Source organism: Colius striatus, chromosome 1, assembly GCF_028858725.1.
Source record: "Colius striatus isolate bColStr4 chromosome 1, bColStr4.1.hap1, whole genome shotgun sequence".
NCBI lineage: Eukaryota > Metazoa > Chordata > Aves > Coliiformes > Coliidae > Colius > Colius striatus.
In genome coordinates, this window is record NC_084759.1 from 86,725,932 (window position 1) to 86,748,342 (window position 22,411).

Consider the following 22,411-nt stretch of genomic DNA (forward strand, 5'->3'; position numbering starts at 1 on the left):
TATAGACATTAAAAAAAAAGAAGACTTTGTGAAGCACATGTTCTTTACATGTATAGGCTGTGCCTAAATTTAGGGTATATACTCGAACATATTTTTCTAGAAAACGGTACAGTACCTCAGTTATCATGCTAGCTTTGACTGTTTACTTACATATTTTTTTGTCTTGTCAGTTCTTTTACAGAGAGAGGTTTTGGACTTCCATTTTCCTTCAGCTGGAATCCTTGTTTCTCCCATTCCTCATCTTGCTGCTGTGCCGTGTGATGATAATTATTTCACTCCAGAAAGCTCTGGCTGGATTTTAATGTTTGTATCTCTTTTCTTCAGGATTTAGGAGTGGACTTCCTGAAGGTATCCTGGAGTTAGAAGCAACTGTTTAATTGACAATGACAATCTTTTTAAAATCAAATGACTGTTTACCATCAGAGATGAAAGCAGACACAACATAAATAATCAAAATTATTTCTATACCACAGCAGAGGTTGGGAAGAAAATGAGGATTAATATTCTTTCATGAAAATAGAGAGTCATTAAGTTTAACAGGAAGTTAGGACCTTCAGGTGGGGGGTTACTACTGCTGCTCTGGTGAATACTTATAAAATAACCTATATAAAGTGAAACATTTCCTAGAAGTGGGACCCAAATGTTTCCCCACCTCATGTATGAGAAGTAAAAAAGCAGAGATTTGGATTTATTCTCAAAAATGGAAAGACTGTACCTAAAGAGTAGATCTATTACCCATACTAATGGGTCCGCTTCTGTCCAGAAATTCCACCTTGGAACAAATATATCTCTCCAAATTTAAGTTTTATTAAACTATATCCTTAAAAATTGATTCATTTCTGAGGAGAAAGTCTACATAAGATTCCCCAATGAGTTCTACTCAAGGACTGGTCTGCTTTTATGCTTCCACTCCTTTCAGCAAGGTTCAGTGATGGTTTGCTCTCAGAGAAGTCTTTTTAAACTTTTTCACTGCCCTTTGGGGCTTTTGGCTCTAAGCCTTCACAAACAAATTGTGCAATGCATCTGGAATCAAGGAATAAAGTACTGCATAATTATTAAGTTAAATATTGTCTCTCAGCCCTTAGAAATTTTTCATCTCTTGCTTTTCCTGGTTATTTCCCAACCACCTCCTACTAAGGTAAACAGATACGGTTGAATACTGTATAGTAAACCTGTGGCACCCATTCATAATTACAGGAAAACACCCTACCTTCCAAAGAAAGGCAGATGCAGACTCTTGCCCATCTCCATCATCCAGAGCCAAACTGTAGGCAGATTGTTGAATTCTAGGCATTCACACAGTTTGTACCTGCCCAGGACTTTCCTTCATTTCTTAAAGGTTAATTTAACAATTGTTAAAGCTTCTCCTTTCTCCGCAACAGTGTTTCTGAGTCAGATTTCATGTCTCTTTTTCCTTGTCCCAGTTATCTGCCTTTGACACAGTCGTGCCAAACCTACTTTACTTTGCTGTCTTGTACATTTCCCAGAGCTTCCCAACACAAGAACTGTACCTTCTTCTGTACTTCCTTTCACATTAACCCACCTCCTAATGAATGTGAGCTTCCACACAGGCTGCTGAAAAGCCCCTTCTCACAGATATTTTAGGAACTAGTGATGAGTCTCTTTCTTTCTTTCTACTAAAAATTCTCTGGTGCTCTTTCTCAGGCCTTGACTATACATAATGCCTTTGACTTCTCCTTTTTCCTTCACACGGTGCACATTTCTTGTTCCCAGACTTCCAGGGATCTGAAAGATGCTCATGAGGGGATGTCAGAGGTGCATGGAAGAGCTGGGGAATTCCCCACAAACAAATTTCAGGAGGGTGGGTAGACAGTAGAGCTGTCCCCTCATCATTGAGCTTTTCATTTTGTCAGATATGTATTTGGAAAAAATCAGACTGATGCCTTGGTCAACAGGAATAACAGCACCCTGGGAAGTGCTTAGTCCTTAGACATCATGGCAGTAGAATCATGTGTCTTTATTATGAAGATGTTAAGACCTAGATTCAGGGCTTTAAAACCTTGTCAGCTTTGGAATTAGGAGTCAAATAAAAATTTCACAGCATCATAGAATCATAGAATTGTTTCAGCTGGAAGAGACCTTTAAGATCATCGAGTCCAGTCTTTGTCGCAGCCCTATCAGCCACTAGACCACTTCCCTAACTGCAACATCCACCCATCTCTTAAACACCTCCAGGGACGGTGACTCCACCATCTCCCTGGGCAGCTGTTCCAATGCCTGACAACCCTTTCAGAACAGAAATTCCTCCTCATATCCAGCCCAAACCTCCTTGGTGTGACTTGAGGCCATTTCCTCTTGTTCCATTGCTTGTTACTGGGGAGAACAGACCAAACCCTGCCTCACTAGATCTTCCTTTCAGGTAGCTGTAGAGAATGGTAAGGTCCCCCCTGAGCCTTCTTTTCTCAAGGCTAAACAGCTCCAGATTCCTCAGCCATTCTTTATATGAGACATGCTCCAAATCCTTTACTAGCTTGGTAGCCTGCCTCTGGATCCTCTTCAGCACCTCAATATCCTTGACTCTGCAATACACACATCCTGAAGCCCAAATGCTGCCACAGCCTACGACCACACCTCTGCATGAGCAGTTGCTTTCCCCATTCCATCCTCTCTAACAACAGCAGAAACTTGCCAAACAATCTCAAGGTTACAGCCAACTATGGGGAAAGAACAGGAAGGAGAACCCAGAACAGCTGCTGCTGTGGTAGAAGGGAAGATGCTGAGATGAGAGTGGAATGCCTCTGCTGCTGTCTTGTGAGAGGGTCAAAATGGGCCTCTAGATATTCCTGCTCTCCCTTACCAGCAGGGATAATAGCATCAACAGTACCTGCACTAGGCTATGGCAGGCAGGAAGAGAAATTCATTCTTTTGCAGGAAAGTCGGTCCCAGTCACCTACAAGAAAATGCAAAAGGTCAGATGAGACCATTGATGAAGGCATCTTACTCTCCCAAGCAACCTAATGGAGCTTGCTACTATATTTTGTTCATGCCATGGAAATTTCAAATGAAATTATTTTAGTACAAATGTGAGGTCATTATTCCAAAGAATATTCTAGTCTAGGATAGAGACAGTTTCTAAAATGTGTACGTTTCCTATCATTTATTTAGTAAAGTATTTTTAAAGTTACAGAAGAGTCATAAAAAGCCCAGTGTTTATTTTTATTGTGTTTAAATCTAATTGGTATCTGTATATTGAATTACAAAATACAGTTTCATTTTAGAAAACAATTACATTAGTGAATTATGTGTCCACAATTCAAAAAAGAGACATTCTGATGATTCAAACCAAACTGTAAATACAATATATGTATATGAAGTTATCTGTATTTGAAAAAGAATTCTAATTCCATAATTTCAAAGTTACCTTTTGTTCTAAATGTATTTGACTCTCCTCTGAATTCCTTCTTCATAGCACTGAAGATCCTTTTATAGTCCTAAAAAGTATGATCAACATAAGCAATTAATGGTGTTTTTCTCAATAGTGCAGCTGTTACTAAAAGGAAAAAAGGATTTTTTTTTTTTTTTTGGAAAAGAGAAATTGAGCTACAAGTCTGTCAATACTTCATATAAAATTTCACACTTTCATCTTCAGTGTTGCTATTGGCAAAACTTAAACATTCCTTGAAATATCAGACTTTCAGCATTTGAAAATCATATGATTTTGTTAGGCCACTTACACAGTCCTTATAATTTCACTGTTTCCTTGGCAAATATTTTACTACTTTGGCCACAGACAAGGCACAATTAAAACAACTTAGAGTAACTTTAAAGTGATTTTATGTTCCTTCAGTAATGAAATCATATCAGTGTAGGTTCAGGATAAGCTAAAATGCTTGGTGATTATGTTGTAACTTATGAAAATTGTTCATATCCCAAGGTAATTTTTGCAACCAGTGATTGTTGGAGTTTAGAAATGATTCAGGAACAAGCTCTTTTGTCTCTGTCTGAAAGTATAGACATGAGATCAATTGGGTTTACAACAACTTTTCCACGTAGAAAAGGTGAAAACCTATTGTTAGTATATGAGAATCCACACTCACTATATGTGACTAATAGAATACAAACCAAAACATGCAAATGATTTGGGATATTCTTTTTTTTTCTTCTCTATACACAGTCTTTCTTTGTTCAGTGTCTCAGCCTTTCAACTACATGAGTATTACACTACTAACAGTGTTGTATTCTTGAGAACATTATATAATTTTATAATTTGCAAAGCCCCTTTTCTCCTCTTATCTTTGATTTTTGACCTATAGTCTTGAGTTTATAAAACCCAACGATTTAAAAAAAATAAATGACAACTTAATTATGTAGACATTAAATTTCCTGTTTAATTTTTAATAAAGATTTTGTCTTTCACAGATGTGAATGAATGGATAAAATTGAGGGGTTTATTGAAACAATTTTTAATATCCAATTGGAATTAATTCTGCAGAGTAGTTTTGACTATCAGTTCAACCACACTGGAAAGACTGTTGTCTGTGGAAAGTCTGTTTTGTTTTGAAGAGCTCATACGAATCACCAATGGAGGGTAGTAAAGGCTCAGAAACAGTGAAAAGAGTTACCCAGGAAAGGTGTATTATGCATGATACTAAGATTAACAATTATCAACTACCTTATCTTTTTCTTTCTCCTTAAACTTGATTGGGACCCTGATTGATACAACCGCATACAAAATTTACACAGGACTTACTGATGACCATTTGTTGTCAGGGGCCCAGGAAACTTAGAGAGCAGAGGAATCTTGTCACCCATTGATTCAGGGAATTTGAATTTCTAGATAATTTTATCGGAGTATTGTCAGATATATTAATGTAATTTGTTTAAACCCTGATGATCTCAGGTCTCAGTTGACATATGAAAGCATTAACTTTAATTATAGGTCAAGATCCACTGAAGAAGCTGAGACATGTCTCAACTACTGCAAACTGTGTCTCATCTTTCTGTTTGCTAAATTTCTCTGTGACTGCACTATTACTTCATTCCTTTTTTCTGCTGTCACTTGTCCGTTAATATAAAATTAAAGGTAAAACGTACTGGTATAAAGCACAGTAATCCACTAAAATTTTAAGCCACAGAGCATTGAATATAAAGGCAGTAGCAATGTAAACATCAAAAACCACTGCATAGTTATAGGGAGCTTCACTTCCATTTTCATGGAATAAATAGCATTTTATGCTCCATACCTCAATCTTTTTTCTAGCAAGCCTAGCTGTTATTTTTGTGAATCATTCCTAACCAATTTATAGCCAGGCCACTGCATCACTGACAACAGCACCTTTCAAGTCAGGTAGAGATTATTAACTCACTGTGAATTTTCTGAGCAGCTTTATCCTTTTTCCATATTCATCCAATAAAAATCATACAAGTGAAAACAAAGGTACTAGTCACAAACAAGACAAACAAAAAAATCTCACATAAGCTAACAAACCCTTTGGTTTCAGATGAAGGACCAAAATTGGTTAGAACTGATTCCAGGCAGCGCAGAAAACAGAAACCACCAAACCCAACATACTCTTTAATTTTTGATGTGGAGGATCAGAGTTTTAGGGTTCCTGAAATGCATGTGGCAAGAGGGTAAGATCTGAGGGCAGCCAAAGGTGCAGGTCTCCTGGAAACCAGATCCACTGCCTCATGCAGCCACCTTTGGGGACACTGAAGGCAGAAAATCCTAACTTCTCCCACCATTTTTAGCTCTCCGTGAAACTGGGGTGGCAGGGGTAGAAGAAGAGACTGTCCTACCACCAGAAAAGGCTGCATGTACCGATACCAACAGAGTCATAAAAACTTCAGGACTGGAAAGGCCAGGGAGGTGTTTCAAGACGGGCAGCTGTGAGGCAACTGCCGCTGAACCCGCGTTTCCAACAACGTGCGGGACCTTTGGGCCCTGGGCTACGGCCGAGGCCCGGTCCCCCACGATCAGCCGTGAACTGTAGAGGGCGGGTGGGGATTAAAGGGGTGGCAGATTGCCCTCCGCTTCGCCCCGCCTCGCCTCACGGGCGCCCTCCGCTTGCTGTCCCTGGCGGCCAGCACGCGGAGCCGCCCGCGGCGCATGCGCGGCACTGTCGCCTGCTCGTCCGGGCGCGTACCGCGGAGTTCGGGGGCAGCGCGCGGGGTGGCGGCGGCAAGGCCGGGCTGGTGGCGCTCGGGCACCTCTGCCGCCCGCACACCGTCTCCCGTCAGATCCTCGCCTCGGGCGGCAGCGGTGAGTGCGGAGCAAGCGCGGGCAGTCGGCACTTCGCCGCTGCGGGGACTTCTGCCCGTTCCCGCGGGATGAGCTGGGGCGGAGAGGCGGCCACTGCTGGAGATCTGGCCAGGCCAGCGTGTCCCGGGAGCGGAGCGGGCAGCCGCGCCGTGGGGCAAGGCCGAGGCTGGCAGCCTGTGCCCCCTCGCCTGCTTGTAGAGGCACCCTCGGCCCCCGGGTGGGGCAGGGCTCTGCGGGGCGTCCCGAAACGGGGAAAGGGCTGCCTGGAGTGGAGCCGCCTGTGCGGGGCTCGGCGGGGGTGAGAGGGCGGTGCGGGGCACGCCTGGCGCTGCCTGACCGGGAGTGCGTGGGGCGGGGGATCCCGTGAAGGGGTGCGCCCGGCGGGGCGGCCCTCAGCTGGGAGAACGGGGGGAAACGTCCCCGGCCGCCCTCCTCCCTTCGCCGGGCTCCGGCGACTGCTGGCGCTGGCCGAGCCGTCCGGAAAACTTCTCTCAAGGGATTTGTGCCACTTCCAGTGAAGTCAGGCAAGAAAATGTTTTTACTGTATTTAACAAAGGAAAAATCCTGCCGACCTTCTTTTTTTTAAAAAAAAACAAAAACAAAAAAAAAAAAAAACAAAAAAGGTTAATGGTTGTCTCCAAAGTACAGAGTAATACTTTGTTCCTCTTAAGTTTTAAAAGCCACCACCACTGAAACAAAGCCACAAAATAAACCTGAAACTCTCTGAAGCTTTCATATTTCTCTTAAAACTTTTCTCACTTTTGACAGAATCACCCAAAGAGGCCATCAGTAGTAGCTCTGCAGTAGTCAGCACAGTCTCAGCAGCTCAAGCTCTAAGATGTAGCCTGTGAGTAGGTGTATTGAGGCTATGAGCCCAGTTTCCCAGGGGTCAGGTGGACCTCTCCTAGGCCCAACACTGGCAAGGGAACAATTAATTCATATCCTCAGGAGACAGGAAGGGCCCAGGGAGCCTCACTGTTATCACAGTTGACACTGCGATTGAATATGGCATTGATTTAAGGGTGAAAGAGCAAGCAGTGGCCAGGGTTGTTGGGAACAAAATAGAGAGGAATGGAACAAGTGAATAGTCAGGGAAGAAGCCTAAAAGCAAATGAAGTCCCTTGAAAGAGCCACAAAGTTTTCATAACCCTATTGTCACAGATAAGTCTGGGGAAAGATGAGGGACAGTTATGGAGATGTTGGTGTTCTAGATTAAAATCAACACCTCAAATTTGCTTTAGGCTTGTCCTGTCACTGGAGAAAACCCTCATCGTTCTTTTTCTGCAGCCTTGCTGACTGTGGCCACCATCTGTAGCATCTTTTCCCTATACTGGCACTCTTGTTTATACAGCAGTGGGGTGAAGTGGCATGGAGCATTGCCGACAGATTCACACTAACCTTTGAAACATTTTTCCTGATTAACTTGCTAGTACTCATATGTGGTTCTCTGCAGTGCTATAGTGCTACTTATGCAAAGTCAAGGAAAGGTCTTTGTGATGGGGTGGGAAAAAGTTGTGGGTTTTGTGTGTAAGTTAATAGATGTGTATGTAAAACCACTGAGGTTTTTATATGTGTACATATGTGTATGTATACATGTAGGCACACAGACACCTGTGTAAAGGGATTGTGCAACTGCAATGTTGCATGTTCTGGGCCTTGTATTGAACAGAGGGAGTGACATTGATAAAGTGATTGTGGGGGAGTTTACAAGTTCAAGAGGTGACTAGCAGTCTGAGTAGACACATGCAATCAGGGTGAGTTTGCAAGAGTAGTTCTTTCTGGACATAGGGAGTGAGGTTAGAAGCCAGAGAACAGGGGATGGCGAGTTTCTGCGTGAGGCTACTGCATGGAAACAGAGGAGTGACATTTTACTCATCTGTTCATCTCTCTCACTTCAACCTCTTTTAGACAAGAAAACTTTGTTTTCCAGAACAGAATCAAATAAAGCCTGGGATTTCTGAGTATTTTCTTTTTCTCTGAATTAACAAATACCAGGAAATCTCCAAGCAAAACGTGGATTATTCCTTTCTCACTCAGTTCAAACAAAAATTTATATCCAACTAATGCTGTGAGGTAATGTATTCTCTTAAATGGCAAAGCATTGCATGGAGTTATAGCACATACAGATGTTGAGATTATAACATGGTGGCTTAAGTTTTTATTTGTTAGAAGTGGATAGTTACAGGTAGAGTAACTACACTGTCATTTCCAGAAGCACTCACAAATGAAGAAGAGGAGAACTGAAGTTTTTTAGTTAGCTTTAATTCAGCCTTTTTATCTGTCTAGATTGAACTACAGTTTTGTGTTAAGTAATAACATTTTGTTTGTTGCATAAAAAATCTTGTATACTCAAAGTATTAAAAACATGAAATATTTTGGTCTTATCCTCATTGCTTTGGTTGGGTGACATCAAGACTTATTTTCTGAACGTGACTCAAATCTGTATTCAAATTTTGCTTTGACTGTGGAATTATAAATTTTCTTGTGTCCTCTATTGTGCTGTAATATCCCAGTACTCAACAAACCTCACCCTTAATTGACAAAACTCTCTCAAGACAAGGAAATAGTCATCCTCCCACTCTTTATGAAGAACGAAAAATAGAAATATGGAGACCAAATCTGGTCCAGGTAGGACCTGCTTTGTTTTGGGTTGGTTTGTTTTGGTTTTTTTTTAGTTCAGTGTCCTACTTTATAGTAAGTGCACAGATATAAATAAACCGCATATCTGGTCTAAGCCTATGCTGCTTTGGGAAATCAAGAACTTGCATTTTTGGAGAGGTGTCCCTCAAACAAAATATATGTAATTAGCGTCCATGTTAAAACAGGGTGTTAAGGTAATTTTTGTAGAGTCATAAATGAATTCTGTGGCAAAAGCAAGGATAAAATACACTTAAGGACAGTGTTAACTTATTTTAGACTACAGTATTGTGAACCATTTTTGTTTACTTTGTCATTTGATACAGCACTCTCTTTTTGTGATCTCCTTTTCCATCATTTTGTCCTGCCTACCCCCATGACCTCCCCCACTTGCGATAGCATAACTTTCCTCATCTGTCTGGCAAGGTGGATCACAGCAGAAGGCAGTTGAAAAAAAGAAAAAAAAAACCCTAATTCACTTTTGACTCTTGCCTGGCTCTTATAAATAGCTGAGGAGGGGAAACAAGAGGAATACAAGTACTCATACTCTTCAGTGTTAGTACTGGGAAAAACCTGAGCCATTCTGCCTCTCCACTTCCCTTTTGCATTCCGTAAATTGTAGATTCTTCATTCCTTCCCATTTACTCAACAAATGACAACAGGTTATATAGGCAAGAAATGTATTTTCTTGCACTATCATGTTAAAAGCTCTGCTTTCAAAAAATCCCTATTCTGAACTTCTCTGCTGCTTTTTATCTTGCTCTTTCATGAATTCCTATCAGCTGTGTTTCCAGGATGCTGTCTTTCTTTGACTCATGTTCCTTTACTGTTTGTTTTTGCTTCAATCTCAAAAGACAATCTGCTTTCTTTCTTCTCCCCATCCCTTGCTTCCTCTCCTCTTCCACATTATAAACAAAAATACTTGCAGTGTGCAGTAGAGAACAATACAGAACTGGCAGGGGAGTGGATTAAATGACCTAATGTCTGATATCAGTTCCCCTGCCAGCTATTTTTGAGTTCAGCTATCAGTAACTGTTGACCTTTTAAAGTCTAATCTGACAATACCCAGACCTTTCCGTGTTAGCCTTTTGTTTCATTTACTGATTTTTGTTAAGTAAGATTTGATACCATTTGTGAGGTCTGAAATAAGCTTAGCCTGTTTTCTTGTGGCCAACAGTTTTGATAGCACTGATTATCGAGTAATCTGTACTTTAATCAAAGTCACTGAATACCATTATTAAAATAGCCGCATTTCGAAAGCAAAGCCTGTCTTCCTCCTGTAAGTTAAAGAAATTACATACTAACCACCTGAAATTACTTTATGTGTTTTGAATTGGTAAGGAAACATTTGTTGAAAGCTATTATATGTGTGTCTTAGGCTATCACTTGTTTTTAATGACAGATAATCATTATGTAAAATAACTTGGCATAGAAGTTGTACATCTGTTCAGAAATCTGTAATTGTAAAAAGTCAGATATGAAACACATTTGAAAGGCCAACATATTGGAGTTAACGTCCAGAGCTAAGACTCTTGGACAATGTAGTAGAACAAGGAGCATTGTCATTTTTCAAACTAAGAATGATGCTTTGTGTCATTTTTTCTTTTTTTTTGAGAGAGAGAGAGAATAAATGTCTTTATGCAAGGGAGAGACAGACTGTCCTGCAGCTACATCTCAAAAGTTTGAGATATTTGCATTTTAGACATTACGTTGTGCTGTGTAAAAGCTAGAACACAGAGAGTTCCGCTTTAACATAAGAAAAAACTATTGTAAGAGTGATAGAGCCCTGACAGAGGCTGCACAGGACGCTTGTGGAATCTCCTTCTCAGGAGATTTTCAAAACCCTCCTGGACATGTTCCTGTGTGACCTGATGGAGGTGAACCTGCTTTAGCAGGGGGGTTGGACTAGATGATCTGTAGAAGTTCTCTCGAACTCCTGCTGTTCTGTGTTTCTATGTGATTCTGTGTACCTGCTCAGTAAAGTGGATTTTTTAAAAGCATTTGAATCAGCCTTCTCATGTCACTTCTGAAATGACTTGTGAAAGTTGGCAGCTTGTTTTTGAAGATTCAACATACATTCAACATACTTTCAGCTTTTTAACATAGTTGTCAGTCTGCACCAATATGATTACTCCACAGTGATCAGGTTATCTGGTACTAAAATTCAGAGAGACTATGTGAAAGGTAGTATTGGAATAGTTTTATTGTAGAAAAAACTTCTTAATCCAGGTGAAATATTAATTTTGCTGCTTGAAACTGCAGAACTTCTTTGTTTGCCAGAACTGTAGGGTAGGTGAGGTTTTTTTTTTTTGTTTACACCAAGGTGTTATACCCTATTGTTGCAATTCTGGATGTTGCTGTTTTGCTAAGCTGTTTTCCTGTTGACGAAATCCACAGACCGGTTTCAAGATTCATTTTACAGCAGTTCCTCGAATGTCTATTGCTAAATTAAGTATTTAGTATAGCTGTCTAAAATGCGTAATATTTATTATAATTAACTGGATTTCTAAATGTTTACTATCAGCATTTTAGAATGGTTCCTTTTTGACTCAAACAGTGTGAATTTGTTAGGTTGATGGTGTGAGGTATTTTCTGGGATTGCCACCAGGAAAATTCTAACATAGTGGCTCCTTCTGACGTGAACTTTTGCACCTGCCTGTACCTCCTGATTTAGCAATGTGCTGCTTACTGACCTTGTTTGTATTTTTCAGCTTTTATTTGCAGAGTATTACTCTTCATACCATTTGTCAAGTACAGCTGGGAGAAGCAGCAAATTTCTGTTCAACTTTCTGTGCCTAGTCTTCACTGTCATGGCTACAGGGAAGGGTTGAATGAGGTCTCAAGAGCAGAATTAACAGCTGACTTTCTTGCCTCTCCTCCTGTAGATTTCCCCTCTGGCAGCTGGAATTACCACAGTCCATGATATTTTATTTCAGTACGGCTGAGCAGTTCTGAATATCAGAAATGAAACAAACTCATTGTACTGTTTTCTGTTTGCTACTGTTAGTTGTCAGAGTAGTGGGCAGTAAAATGAAGACATGGCTTAGCCTGGAGAACTGAGTGTATCGCTTTGTAAGCAGCTTCACAGATATAAACTTAAACTTGTTCTAATGCCTCAAAACAAGAGTTCTTCCTTTACTTCTTCATCCTTGATAGATTTTTGCATTTTATCTGCTTCCCTTGTGTTGACACTAGCAATTCTTAATGCTGGGCAGTCAACTGAACTGTGGAGCTGATCTGTTTTAAAATCAAACCAGTTAAACTAAAGCAATTGTATGTACATAGAAGGCTTTCCACTGGGTTGCCTTTGGCTGGCCTTGAGGGCTACCAGCTGAACCTCAACTAAAGAGAGGGATTTGGAACTATGTGGGATTGATTTATGTTCTGGCTCTAAAACTAAAGTGAAGCAGCACTGTATCGATATCTTTTTCTGCTGGCATCTTTGAAGAACAGAAGCAAACTGTTCAAGGGAGAAGATATAAGGAAGTCCAAGAAGGTCAAGAACATAGTGAACAGAACTTCAGGTCAGAAAATGAGAAGAAACATGAACAAGCATATTTTATGGAAAGGTCACTTACAGTGAACTATGAAGAGGTGCCCAACTACAAGCTCATTAGATCTGCAGTCATCTCAGAAAGATGGAAGTGTCAAAGCACTTTCACTATGGCTGTTCTTTAGGAGCTCTTGGCAAAGGTTTGATCAAAGCTTTCATCTTGATGTGAGAGAGAAATTTCTTATATTGAGAGCTATCATTCACTGGAACAACCAGGAGCATGGTAGAGTCCTTATCACTGAAGATTTTCAAGGTGCAGTTGGACAGGATGCTAGATAACATCATATGGGCACCCTTTCCCACGAAAGGTTGGACCAGACAATCTTTAGAGATTGCTTACAAGCTGGGCTGCTCTATGGTTCTATGAGTATTTTGTGAGAGTGATCTACACCAGAGATTCAAAAGATGGAGATGCATCTGCTAGTGGGCAGCATGGCTAGCAAGGGTCTCTAAGGACTTCTGCAATGTGTTACATATGTAAATGAATACGACAGAATTACCAGTTAAAAAAGTACTTGTTTTCTTTAGAAGATTCCTTTCCTCCTTCACATTCTCTAGGTGCTGGAGTAGGTACGCAGCTTCTTGGGGGTGGGAAAGGAACACCTGTTAAGTCATCTAGGAACAAATGTTACACACGTTAGACCCTGTAGAGGATCTTTTCATTGTGAATGAAGTTTTAAAGAATTTACTTAAATTCTCTGTATCCTTTCTCAGGAGAATCTTCAAATGTGGTTAATTGCACACAAATCTGACACATTAATTTCAGTGTTAGGAACTTGAATATGTGTAAATTTTTTTCTTGTCTCAAATTTTTTAAAACTGATTTCTAAAGCTAAAATCCTTATCAATTGTTTTTGTTGCATACTTTTTCGTGCTTCCTGCTCTTAGGGAAAATAGGTATTGTACTGAATCACTACCTAAGGAGTAGGAGCATTGGTAGAGTTTTGGGGAGCTGCTCTATTATTTTCATAGTGCTGGAAAGTTTGGAAAACTCTTTGTTAGTATGCCCTGATACTGGTAGTTTTGTGACTACTGGAACTTATGCAGCTTAGTTTCCTATGGATCTATCAAAGAATCCTAGAGTTATTTGGAAAAAACCTTTAAGATAATTAAGTCCAGTCACTAACCTAACACTGCCAAGCCTATCACTAAACCACGTGCGCATCTGCACTGTGTGGTTGATCAGTTGTAAGCTGTGACTTAACGCTTTAGTTGATATTATTCATAAATGACAAATTTGAATTAGATGTCGTCTTCCAGTCTTTTCTTGAGTTACACCATGCTCTATACTGGTGTGCCTTCTTTAGGAAAACTTTCATGAATTTGTGTTCTGTAGTAGTTTATTGGAAAGGACCAAAGGATTGGACTAAAGGACCTGAGGAAACCCCAGTTAGACACAAAGCCTTTTTACTGAAGGAAAACGATCTCAAAATAGGAAAACTGTGTTAAAACCTTTTGAAAACAAACACTGTTGAAGTTTTCAATTTTTGCATTTCTAGTAATTCTTAGAGGATTGCACCCATTTAAAATAAAAATTGATATTTGATTTCAGTCTTGCTAAGCTAAATGCAGTCTATATTATTGAGACTACAAGATAATTAAGCAGAGATGCAAAACTAGTTGGCTTTGGTGGCAGATACAGTCTAGGAAGTTCATACTTCCTTTCTGCAGCCATTTTTGAGGGCAAAGGGGTAGAGAAGGAGAAAGAGGTTACTGGGTCACTAAAAAACTGTAGTGCAGAGCACAGAACCACATTGGGCTGCATCAGTGGCTCTGATCCCCAGTAAAGGGTAGGTAGCAGTGGTAGGAAGGAAGGGAGGAGAAATTTTTTTACTCTCTTTCAAGGCTGAAGTCAAAACATCACATTCCATTATACTCCAAATGTGTAAATGAGCTGCACTATTTTGTACGTTGGTTTGTTCAAATCATAGGGGGAAAAAGGTGTAATGCAGTACAGTCATACACAACACAGTCATAATGTGTGTTTGGAAATTCAGGTAAAGCTGATGTGAGGGGAAATGGGTGTATGTATTATGGGAGAGGGAAATAGCAGTTTGGTTTGTGTTGGATATTTGGTTGGGTTTTGGTTTTGTTTTTTTTTTTTTTCCCCTGGTTTACAGGGCTGTATATCCTTCTGTTTTGCTAAGGAGCATGACTGAAGCTTTGTGTGGGTTCCGGTGTTGTGCACTTTTCTGTACATTCTCTTTATGTAGTTTCCCAACGTGACAGAAAAATCTTCATAAAAATCTATAAAGGAGTTGTGCTTCATTATGTTTTCCCCGGTTACCTTATAGTTCAATAAGATGAAATATGTATTTATGACTCTTCCGTCACTTCTGTGCAATTTGATTTCTGGTTGACTGGAAAATCCCATTAAAACATGCTCTGAAATGCTGTCATGTGCCTTGCTTCAGGGGAAGACAAGCAGGGTGGAAACCTGTATTAAAACATGCTGACGGTGCGCAAATATTTGGAAGAGGAGGTTTTGTTTGCACATTTCTCTAGCTTAGTTTGGCACTGCACAAAGAAATTACTTTTCATTGTTTCCTGGGCAATTTTTGTATGTTAAATGAGGTGTACGACATTGGCCTAACAAACAAGTGCTAAATGCAGTTTCTATACAGAGCAGAGTATTTGCCTCACCATTTCCTCATCACAGAGGAGCAAAATAAACTTTATGAAGCTTATGTTTGTTATAAAATTATTGACTGCAAAACAAAGATGCCAATGTGAAATTATCCATCTCTCAGCTATAAAGGTGCACATTCTGAGATCTAGAATATCTGGAAAAATACTTTAAAAATTGAAAATGTTGAAATATACTGTTAGTTTAGAGGGAAACTGACTTTAAAAAACAGCTCTTGCTCCTGATCCTTCACAGTATTATAACCATTTCAAGAAAAACAAATGATTTGAGGATAAATGTTTTTCAAATGTACAGAATTGCCAGATTTCTCTTTTTTCTGTAAGTTCTGGATACAATAGTAACAGTTGGAGGCTGAATTTCGTACAGCCAGTTTGTGTTGTTGGAAAATCCATAAAGGCATTTGTGATAATTGGGTCATGATTTTACTTTTTAAGATAATATACTTACAGATAAGTAAGTATCTGTAAGAGTTTCAAAGTAGGAAAAATGACACATTTTTAGCTTTGATCTTATGATTCTCTCTGGATGGACAAATATTGTATCTACAATGAAATTATATTTTTATGGATGAACCATGCCCAGGTATTGTTACTTTACCCTTCTCCCTTGTGCCTGGAGAGGTATAATCTGAAGTAAAGGTAGTAAATGCTTTTGAAAGGCAAACAGCAATGGTTGGAATCTACTTTCTGCTTATCCCGAATATTGTGTTGGTTTGGGGGCAGACATGAGACCTAGAGCCAAATTAAAAGGGAGATGGTAGATAATGAGTGAGATTCATTGAAAAGACCATTTGCCATCTATCAAGTGGATTTTCTGTTATGTGCTGTTGTTTACTCCCCTGGCCCTAATGCAGTTTTAAACTAGTTTGGAGAGAAGTTGAATATAGCTACTTATCCAATACCAGGTGCTGGACTCTGCTTCCCTCCTTTCATAGCCAGGTAGTTACTAATAAAAAATATATGTGATGTCTCTTGTGTGTATGTAATAATACATATTTCTTTGAAAAACTCTGTAAATCTGAAGGTCAGATGGCTCCTGAACTTCAGCAAATGATTGAAACATTTGGGAAGTTATGTCTGGCCACCAACTAGAAGATACTAAACTGAGTATTAATAATATGAAGGTTGTTGGAAGCTAAATGATTAGCCATTTTACCATCCTGGAGAACATGACAAGCCAAAAAGTCAGCCGAGTGTTGTGTGCTGTGTCAGCAGCTGGCAGGAGATGCTATGGGAAGTTTTAGGGCAGAGCATAGACAGATTTCCTTTCGGCTTTTTAAACCTATTCCTACTTTTGTCCTGATAGGTATCGTACAACAGCAAGTTCTGTAATTTCAGCACTCAGTGAAAATTTAGATCTTTTGTTTTATTTACATTATGTCAGTGAGTACCTTCCTGTTTCTCATGTTGGGAAGAATAATAGCTAGCTGTAATGTGTATATCTTCTCTTGTCACAGGTATATAGCCAAGAGACCAACTTATCCAGACAGATTCTATGTTATGATTAGATCAGCTGAATGTCTACCTTGTCTGAACTGAGTCATTTGTTACACATTTATTATTTAAACACGAAGGATTTTTTTCTTCTCTTTTGAAGTAGAAGCAGCATGTAATTTTTAATCTATCTACAATCCAGTTTCCAACTGAAGTTTAAAGCTTCTGAGTATTATTCCTCAGTTCATTGTCTGTAAAGCATCAGGAGATGGTCTGTACTAGGAAATTAAAGTTGACTTATTCGTAATTTACCAAACACATGCAGACATTTCATTTGTATGAAAACAAGGGGACAAAATAGAGGAGGAAAATAAAATGAGTGCACATTTAAAGCTGCTTCTAATTTAGAGAGACTGAGTGAAAACACACTATAAGGAGAGCAGTCTGCAGTAGTTCTGATTCAGTTTGTGTTTAGTTCTTTTCTTGAAAAGAGTTGGCAGGTCTGTTGACTTTTGTCTTACTATAATTTTTTTAAAAAAACCCAACATGATAGGTATGAAATGAGCAGCTGTACTAGTGTAACATAAGAATTTATCAATATATTCTCTAAAACGTCTGCCACCTGCAAGTGCAAGATAGAAGGATTGTAATGTGATTTCCCTGGCTTACTCTGCATCTTATTTTGGTGTTACTTTATTGTTCTGGAAGCTGGTAACAGTTTGGAGAGGAGCTTAATGAAAATATAGATAATGGTGATCATAAACTTAATGTTAATTTTGTCATCTATAATTGCAAGCCTTCACTCTTTTTAGTCTCAAAGAGGAGACTGAGGGGGGATCTTATTAATATTTACAAATGTCTAAATGATGGGTATCAGGAGGTTGGGGCATCCCTTTTTTTCCGTTGTATGTACCAACAGGACAAGAGGTAACGAGATGAAGCTGGAACACAAAAAGTTACATTTAAATATAAGAAAGACTATTTTAGTGCGAGGGTGATATAAAACACTGCAACAGGCTGCCCAGGGAGGGTGTGGAGTCTCCTTCCTTGGAGGTCTTCAAGACCCACCCGCACGTGTTCCTGTGTGACCTGATCTAGGCGGACCTTCTTCTGCAGGGGTTTTGAACTAGATGATCTCTAAAGATCCCTTCCAACCCTACCATTCTATGATTCTTTAGGAGGCAGGAAGAATGTCCTTTTTTGTTTGTGGGTTCTTGGGGGGAGTTGAGAGGTGGCTAGGTTGTGTCCTTGTTCTTAGATTAGCTATATACATCTTTATTTCTTTCTTTTTTTCTGGTGATTCTGAGCTAATACTCTGATATATCAGGTTTTTAGCTCTTAAATTGGACCCTCGTTTCCATAGTAAGAACACAACATTTGAAGAGACACACACATAGATTGCTTTAGAGTGTGTTTCACTGTGGTGAGGTTTTTGTTTCTGGGTTTGGGCAGGTTTGTTGTTTTTTGGGGTTTTTTTACTTGGGGAAGAGCTTCATGTTACTTGTGTTTTTATCAATTTGTTAGTCAAAGTAATGTAGCTCTGCAGGAAGTTTTGCCAGACATGCACTGTCACCCCATAACAACCTTTGCATCTTTGCTGGGGAATCATTTATCTAGAACTTTCTTCCTCACAGCTGGTTAGTACTTTGAGTGTAGTCATACAGTATACATTGAGCTATCTGTAGTAGCATTTTGGATCAGACTAGGAGTATGCTTCCAATTGTCACCACTTACTGTGCTTTGCATTGTGGAATCATTTCAAAGCACCCAGAATGAATTATTTTTGAACTGAAGTAAACCAGAAGATATGCTCCAAGAGCATACCTGTTGTAGTCCCACTGTCTCACAGTGTTCAACTCATGGAATCAAACTACTCCAAAGTAAAATTCTCAGTGTGTGCTTTATGTTAATGTTAGGTCCTCAGCACCAACTGTTTTGTTCTTGGCTTTGCTCCTGTTGCTTTGCATTCCTGGCTAATGTAAGTATAGTCATGGATAAACATAGCACACTTAGAGGTTATTCTTCGTGACCACTGTGCTTGCTTCAGATAGAGTCCAACTATTCAAGTCTGAGTTATGATAATACCGAAGTAGCTGACAACTTGTTTGATTTGGAAGCTGACACTTAAACAGTAATTTAGTCAGTGACCACTAGAGCTATAATGAAGCTGCTTTCCGGTCTCTGTTACCTTTTGCCCTTTCTGACTTTCTCACCACAATGTTGTGACACCTCTTATGTGCTGTTTGTGTTCTTTACCTATTCTCATCTCATCAAATCTTTTTGATTTACCAGCTCACAAAGGTCTGTACAGGCTGTTGCTGGTCCTGAGCATGGTTTATGCTTTCTGACTACCCACTTTCTGCCACAGAAAATGGATAATGCCTTACAGCCACCAAAGGCACTGTGCTTCCTGAAATATTGCTTCAATTGATAAACCCCATCTTCACTTGAGTGAGAACATTAATGGGTTTTCTCAGTTATTCTTGGTCATTGATTTTCTTGGAAAATTTATGATAGCACAGAAGAATTAATCTCAGTGTCAGATTTAGTCAAAAAGTATTGAGTGGTAGCAGAAAATAGAATGGCTAAGTAACACGGTATCATTAATTTTGCATCCAGACAAAATCGGGATAGAAACATATGCTACTGTGAAAGGAGAGGACTTGGTTATTATTACGTCCACACTTAAATGGATTATCGGTTTAATGACTCCCAAATTTGAATTCCCCAAGCAAAGTGACATCGTCTAACATAAAGCAATGCCTTGTTACAGATGACCAAGATGTTACTACTTCTCCTCCCAGGTGTCCTACTCACCTAAATGCAGATATCAGAAAGTTGTTCTTGTCTGGTTTTGAAGGGGAGGGGAAGAAAGAGAGAGCTTATAGCAACTCCCTGTTTGAACGGGAGCCTGGAAGAAAACAGAAAATAACCAGTCGGAATACTGTTGCAGCCTTAAAACAACAAAAAACACTAAATAAAGGAGGGGAAATGAAGTTCTGGCAGAAGCTTAGACTTCAATCTCTGAAATCTTGTCCAGCTGTCATCATGAGGAGCCACCTTTTCTCTGGTACCAGGGCGGTGTTTAAATTGTACTCAGCATGCTACCTCATGAGTAATGGGGGATTTCGTTGGTTTTAAGACATAACATCAGTTCACTAAGTACAGGTTTCTCTCAGTGATCTGATCTGTGGTTTCAGGTCTGTGTATAATCAAAATTAATGGTAATGCTTTATAATGCTGTAATCAGATAGCATCTACAAACCAGAGGGATTTTTTTCAGTTCTTTATTTCAGTCTTATACTTGTCCAGTGTAGTCTCAGGTGAGATAAATCTTTTGTATCCTTGTGTGAAAGAGTAGTTTCCAAAGTGGTCCATCCCTCTTTATTCCCACTTGGATTCTCTGGAAAACCTTGCTGTTGCAAGCAAACCAAACTTCAGAAGCACAGGCACCTCCCATATGCTCAAACTATGGACTTCCCGTTCAGAGAAAAATCAATATATTTCCCCAGCATTTGAATCCATGTAAATTCTTTTGTACATTTTTCCTGGGGAGAAAAAAGAGTTCTTCTGAAATGGAGTATGAGAAGTAGAATTGTATTCTTCAGTGACTTTTTTTCCAAGGGTGTAAAAGACACGTGGTGGGACTGGGACTTTTAGGTAGGAACATAATATGTTTTTTTTGTAAATGGCAGTCAGATAATTATCATCTGTCTTGCTGTGTAATTATTTCATATTTTTGTTTTTCTTCTAAATAAACCTCCCACAGGAGTGTTTTGGTTCTTGCATTGTACCTTGTTTGGGGCTAGGGACTAGAAAAGGATGTTTATTTTTAGACAGAACAACTACTGGTATTTTAGTTAGCAGTGCCCCTTGAATGTACCAGCTTTCATAAAAAGCTCCAGAAGAACCTAAGTATTTGTAACTCTAAAAAATGGTATAGCTCTGTGGCATCTGGTTGTTAATTGCATCCCAGTGGTCTCATTAATTGTACAGATTACAAAAGTAAAATTAACAGCTGTATCCCCTGTTGGAGCTGTATTGCATAATTAAAAAAGCCACTTGCCTCTTCCCTACCTAGGTACTGTAATGTGTGTCCCTCCACAGTCAATGAGAGGAGCTTGACTGCCGTGCAGTGTTTTAAGTCCCTGCTAATGCAGTGAGAAACTGGGAGGGGAAAATACTGCTGCTGCTTTACTATATCCTTATTTTTCTTTCTCTTTACAATCCCTTTGCTTTGTTCTTGATATTGTATCTCCCTAGAATACATGAAAATCAGTGAGAATTGTGAAGGCAGTTTGGACTTGTGTGCTGTGCCCTCCATCAGACCTTCTGTCTAGTGGTATGTGCTACACACCAGTTTCTATTAAACTTGTCCCAAAGTGTACTCAGGAAAGGTGTACCTGACAGCCCAATATGGTTATCTTAATAAATGCAACAAAATCTTGCAGAAATACTATCTTGAGACAACAACTTTTAGTACTGAAATTAGTTTACTTCTCAATTCAAGGGATACACTGCACTGCTTGAATGTGATTATCAGCTTTGGAAATGTGTGCAATAGTATTCTGTGCTTTGTACTTATACATAGTGAATACAGGGTCTGGACATTTGGGGGTTTGAGGAAGAAATGAATGGGTTAGTTGTAGAAAGAAGTGTATGGCTTAGTTTGAGAAACTAATATTGAAATAACAAACTTTAGTGCAAAGTACTTCTCCTCTTTAAGATGTTACAGCCCTTTGGTGGTGAGCACAGTACTTCCTGTAAATAGCTTGGGCCTTGTTAGTATCTTTCCTTTGCTTTGTCATATGCTTTAGGACTCATTTTATTTCCCATTGAGACATTATATTTTCTGCTGGTAGTGGATGGTTGATTATTTTGGGGTTTTGTTGTGTTTGGTTTTTGGGGTTTTTTTACCATGCTACTGAAAGCCAAGTGGGCAGTCAAAAAAGATCATTTGTTGCCATTGAGCTCAGAATTTGACACTCATTTGCTGTAGTGCTATCCATACTGTCCACCATGTTGTCATGTTTGCCACAAGCAAATCTAACGTGATGTATAACCTCTTGAAGGGTGTGGAGTGTGTTAAATATAACAGATAATTGGAAAAGGGATTCCTGAAACAGATTGGTGTTGCCAGTAAGGTAATGTCTACAAAGATTTTTCTGTTCTTGCATTTGTGCAGATACATGAAAAACATAGCTCTGGCATCGCAGGACCATCCTAGCCTTCAGTAAGGTTCATGAAGACCTAAAAGCAGGAAACTAAATAACGGCTTGTGTAGAAAAATGAGTCAGTAGCAGGTCAAGATGTTCCTGTAGTGTTGCCAGCCCTTGTCAGTTTTATTAGCTGGTTTATGAAGGTAAAAAAGATTTATGTACTTGTCTTTGTCTAATCCCTCCTTCCAAACAACTTTTGAACTATTTAGTCAGTTTGAACCAAGAGGATCAAAATATAATAAAGCTTCTTCCTTTTAGGGAACAGTTGGACTTGGCTGCCTTTAAGGGGCAGTTAAATAGAGGGCAAAGAGCCAACTGGTTCCTTTGCGGTAGGAGAGTCTGTTCTGTGAGTGTAATGTCCATGTAGTGGCAGGGTAACCTTTGTCTGTGTCCTCTGTCGACCTCTTGCCCTGTAGGTGTTTGGGCATCATTGCAGGAAGCTAGCTATGTTTTGTGGGAGCCTGGAAATGAGGAGGTTTGGGTAGATATGGAGAGAGAAGGCAGCGGAATGTAAGAGAGAAACACTTTTGTAGGGAAATTGACAAAATTGCTTCTGGGGAGCTCTAAATAGTAGTAATTTCTATAAGAATTTAACATACATTATTAAAGAGCAAATGAAAAGCTGTATTTGATATTTCCTGAAGAAGGACGCACTGATTGCTTTTGTAATCATAGAATCATACCTTATGTTTTGCTGTC

General features: G+C 39.5%; 1 protein-coding gene and 1 long non-coding RNA gene across 3 annotated transcripts in view; one reads left to right on the forward strand and one right to left on the reverse strand.

The window, feature by feature from the left end:
• The window catches only part of LOC133625773 (uncharacterized), a 34,350-nt gene extending 34,090 nt beyond the window's left edge, over nucleotides 1-260 (reverse strand). For both annotated transcript variants that reach the window (XR_009819069.1, XR_009819071.1), the window contains exon 1: nucleotides 151-260. This is a non-coding gene — a long non-coding RNA (uncharacterized LOC133625773). The remainder of the gene's footprint in view (nucleotides 1-150) is intronic.
• Nucleotides 261-5,578: 5,318 nt separating this feature from the next.
• The window catches only part of PRRG1 (proline rich and Gla domain 1), a 34,282-nt gene continuing 17,449 nt past the window's right edge, over nucleotides 5,579-22,411 (forward strand). Inside the window, exons 1-2 of the mRNA XM_062004579.1 lie at nucleotides 5,579-5,595; nucleotides 5,975-6,223. Coding sequence (XP_061860563.1) covers nucleotides 5,579-5,595; nucleotides 5,975-6,223 — 266 coding nt within the window. The remainder of the gene's footprint in view (nucleotides 5,596-5,974; nucleotides 6,224-22,411) is intronic.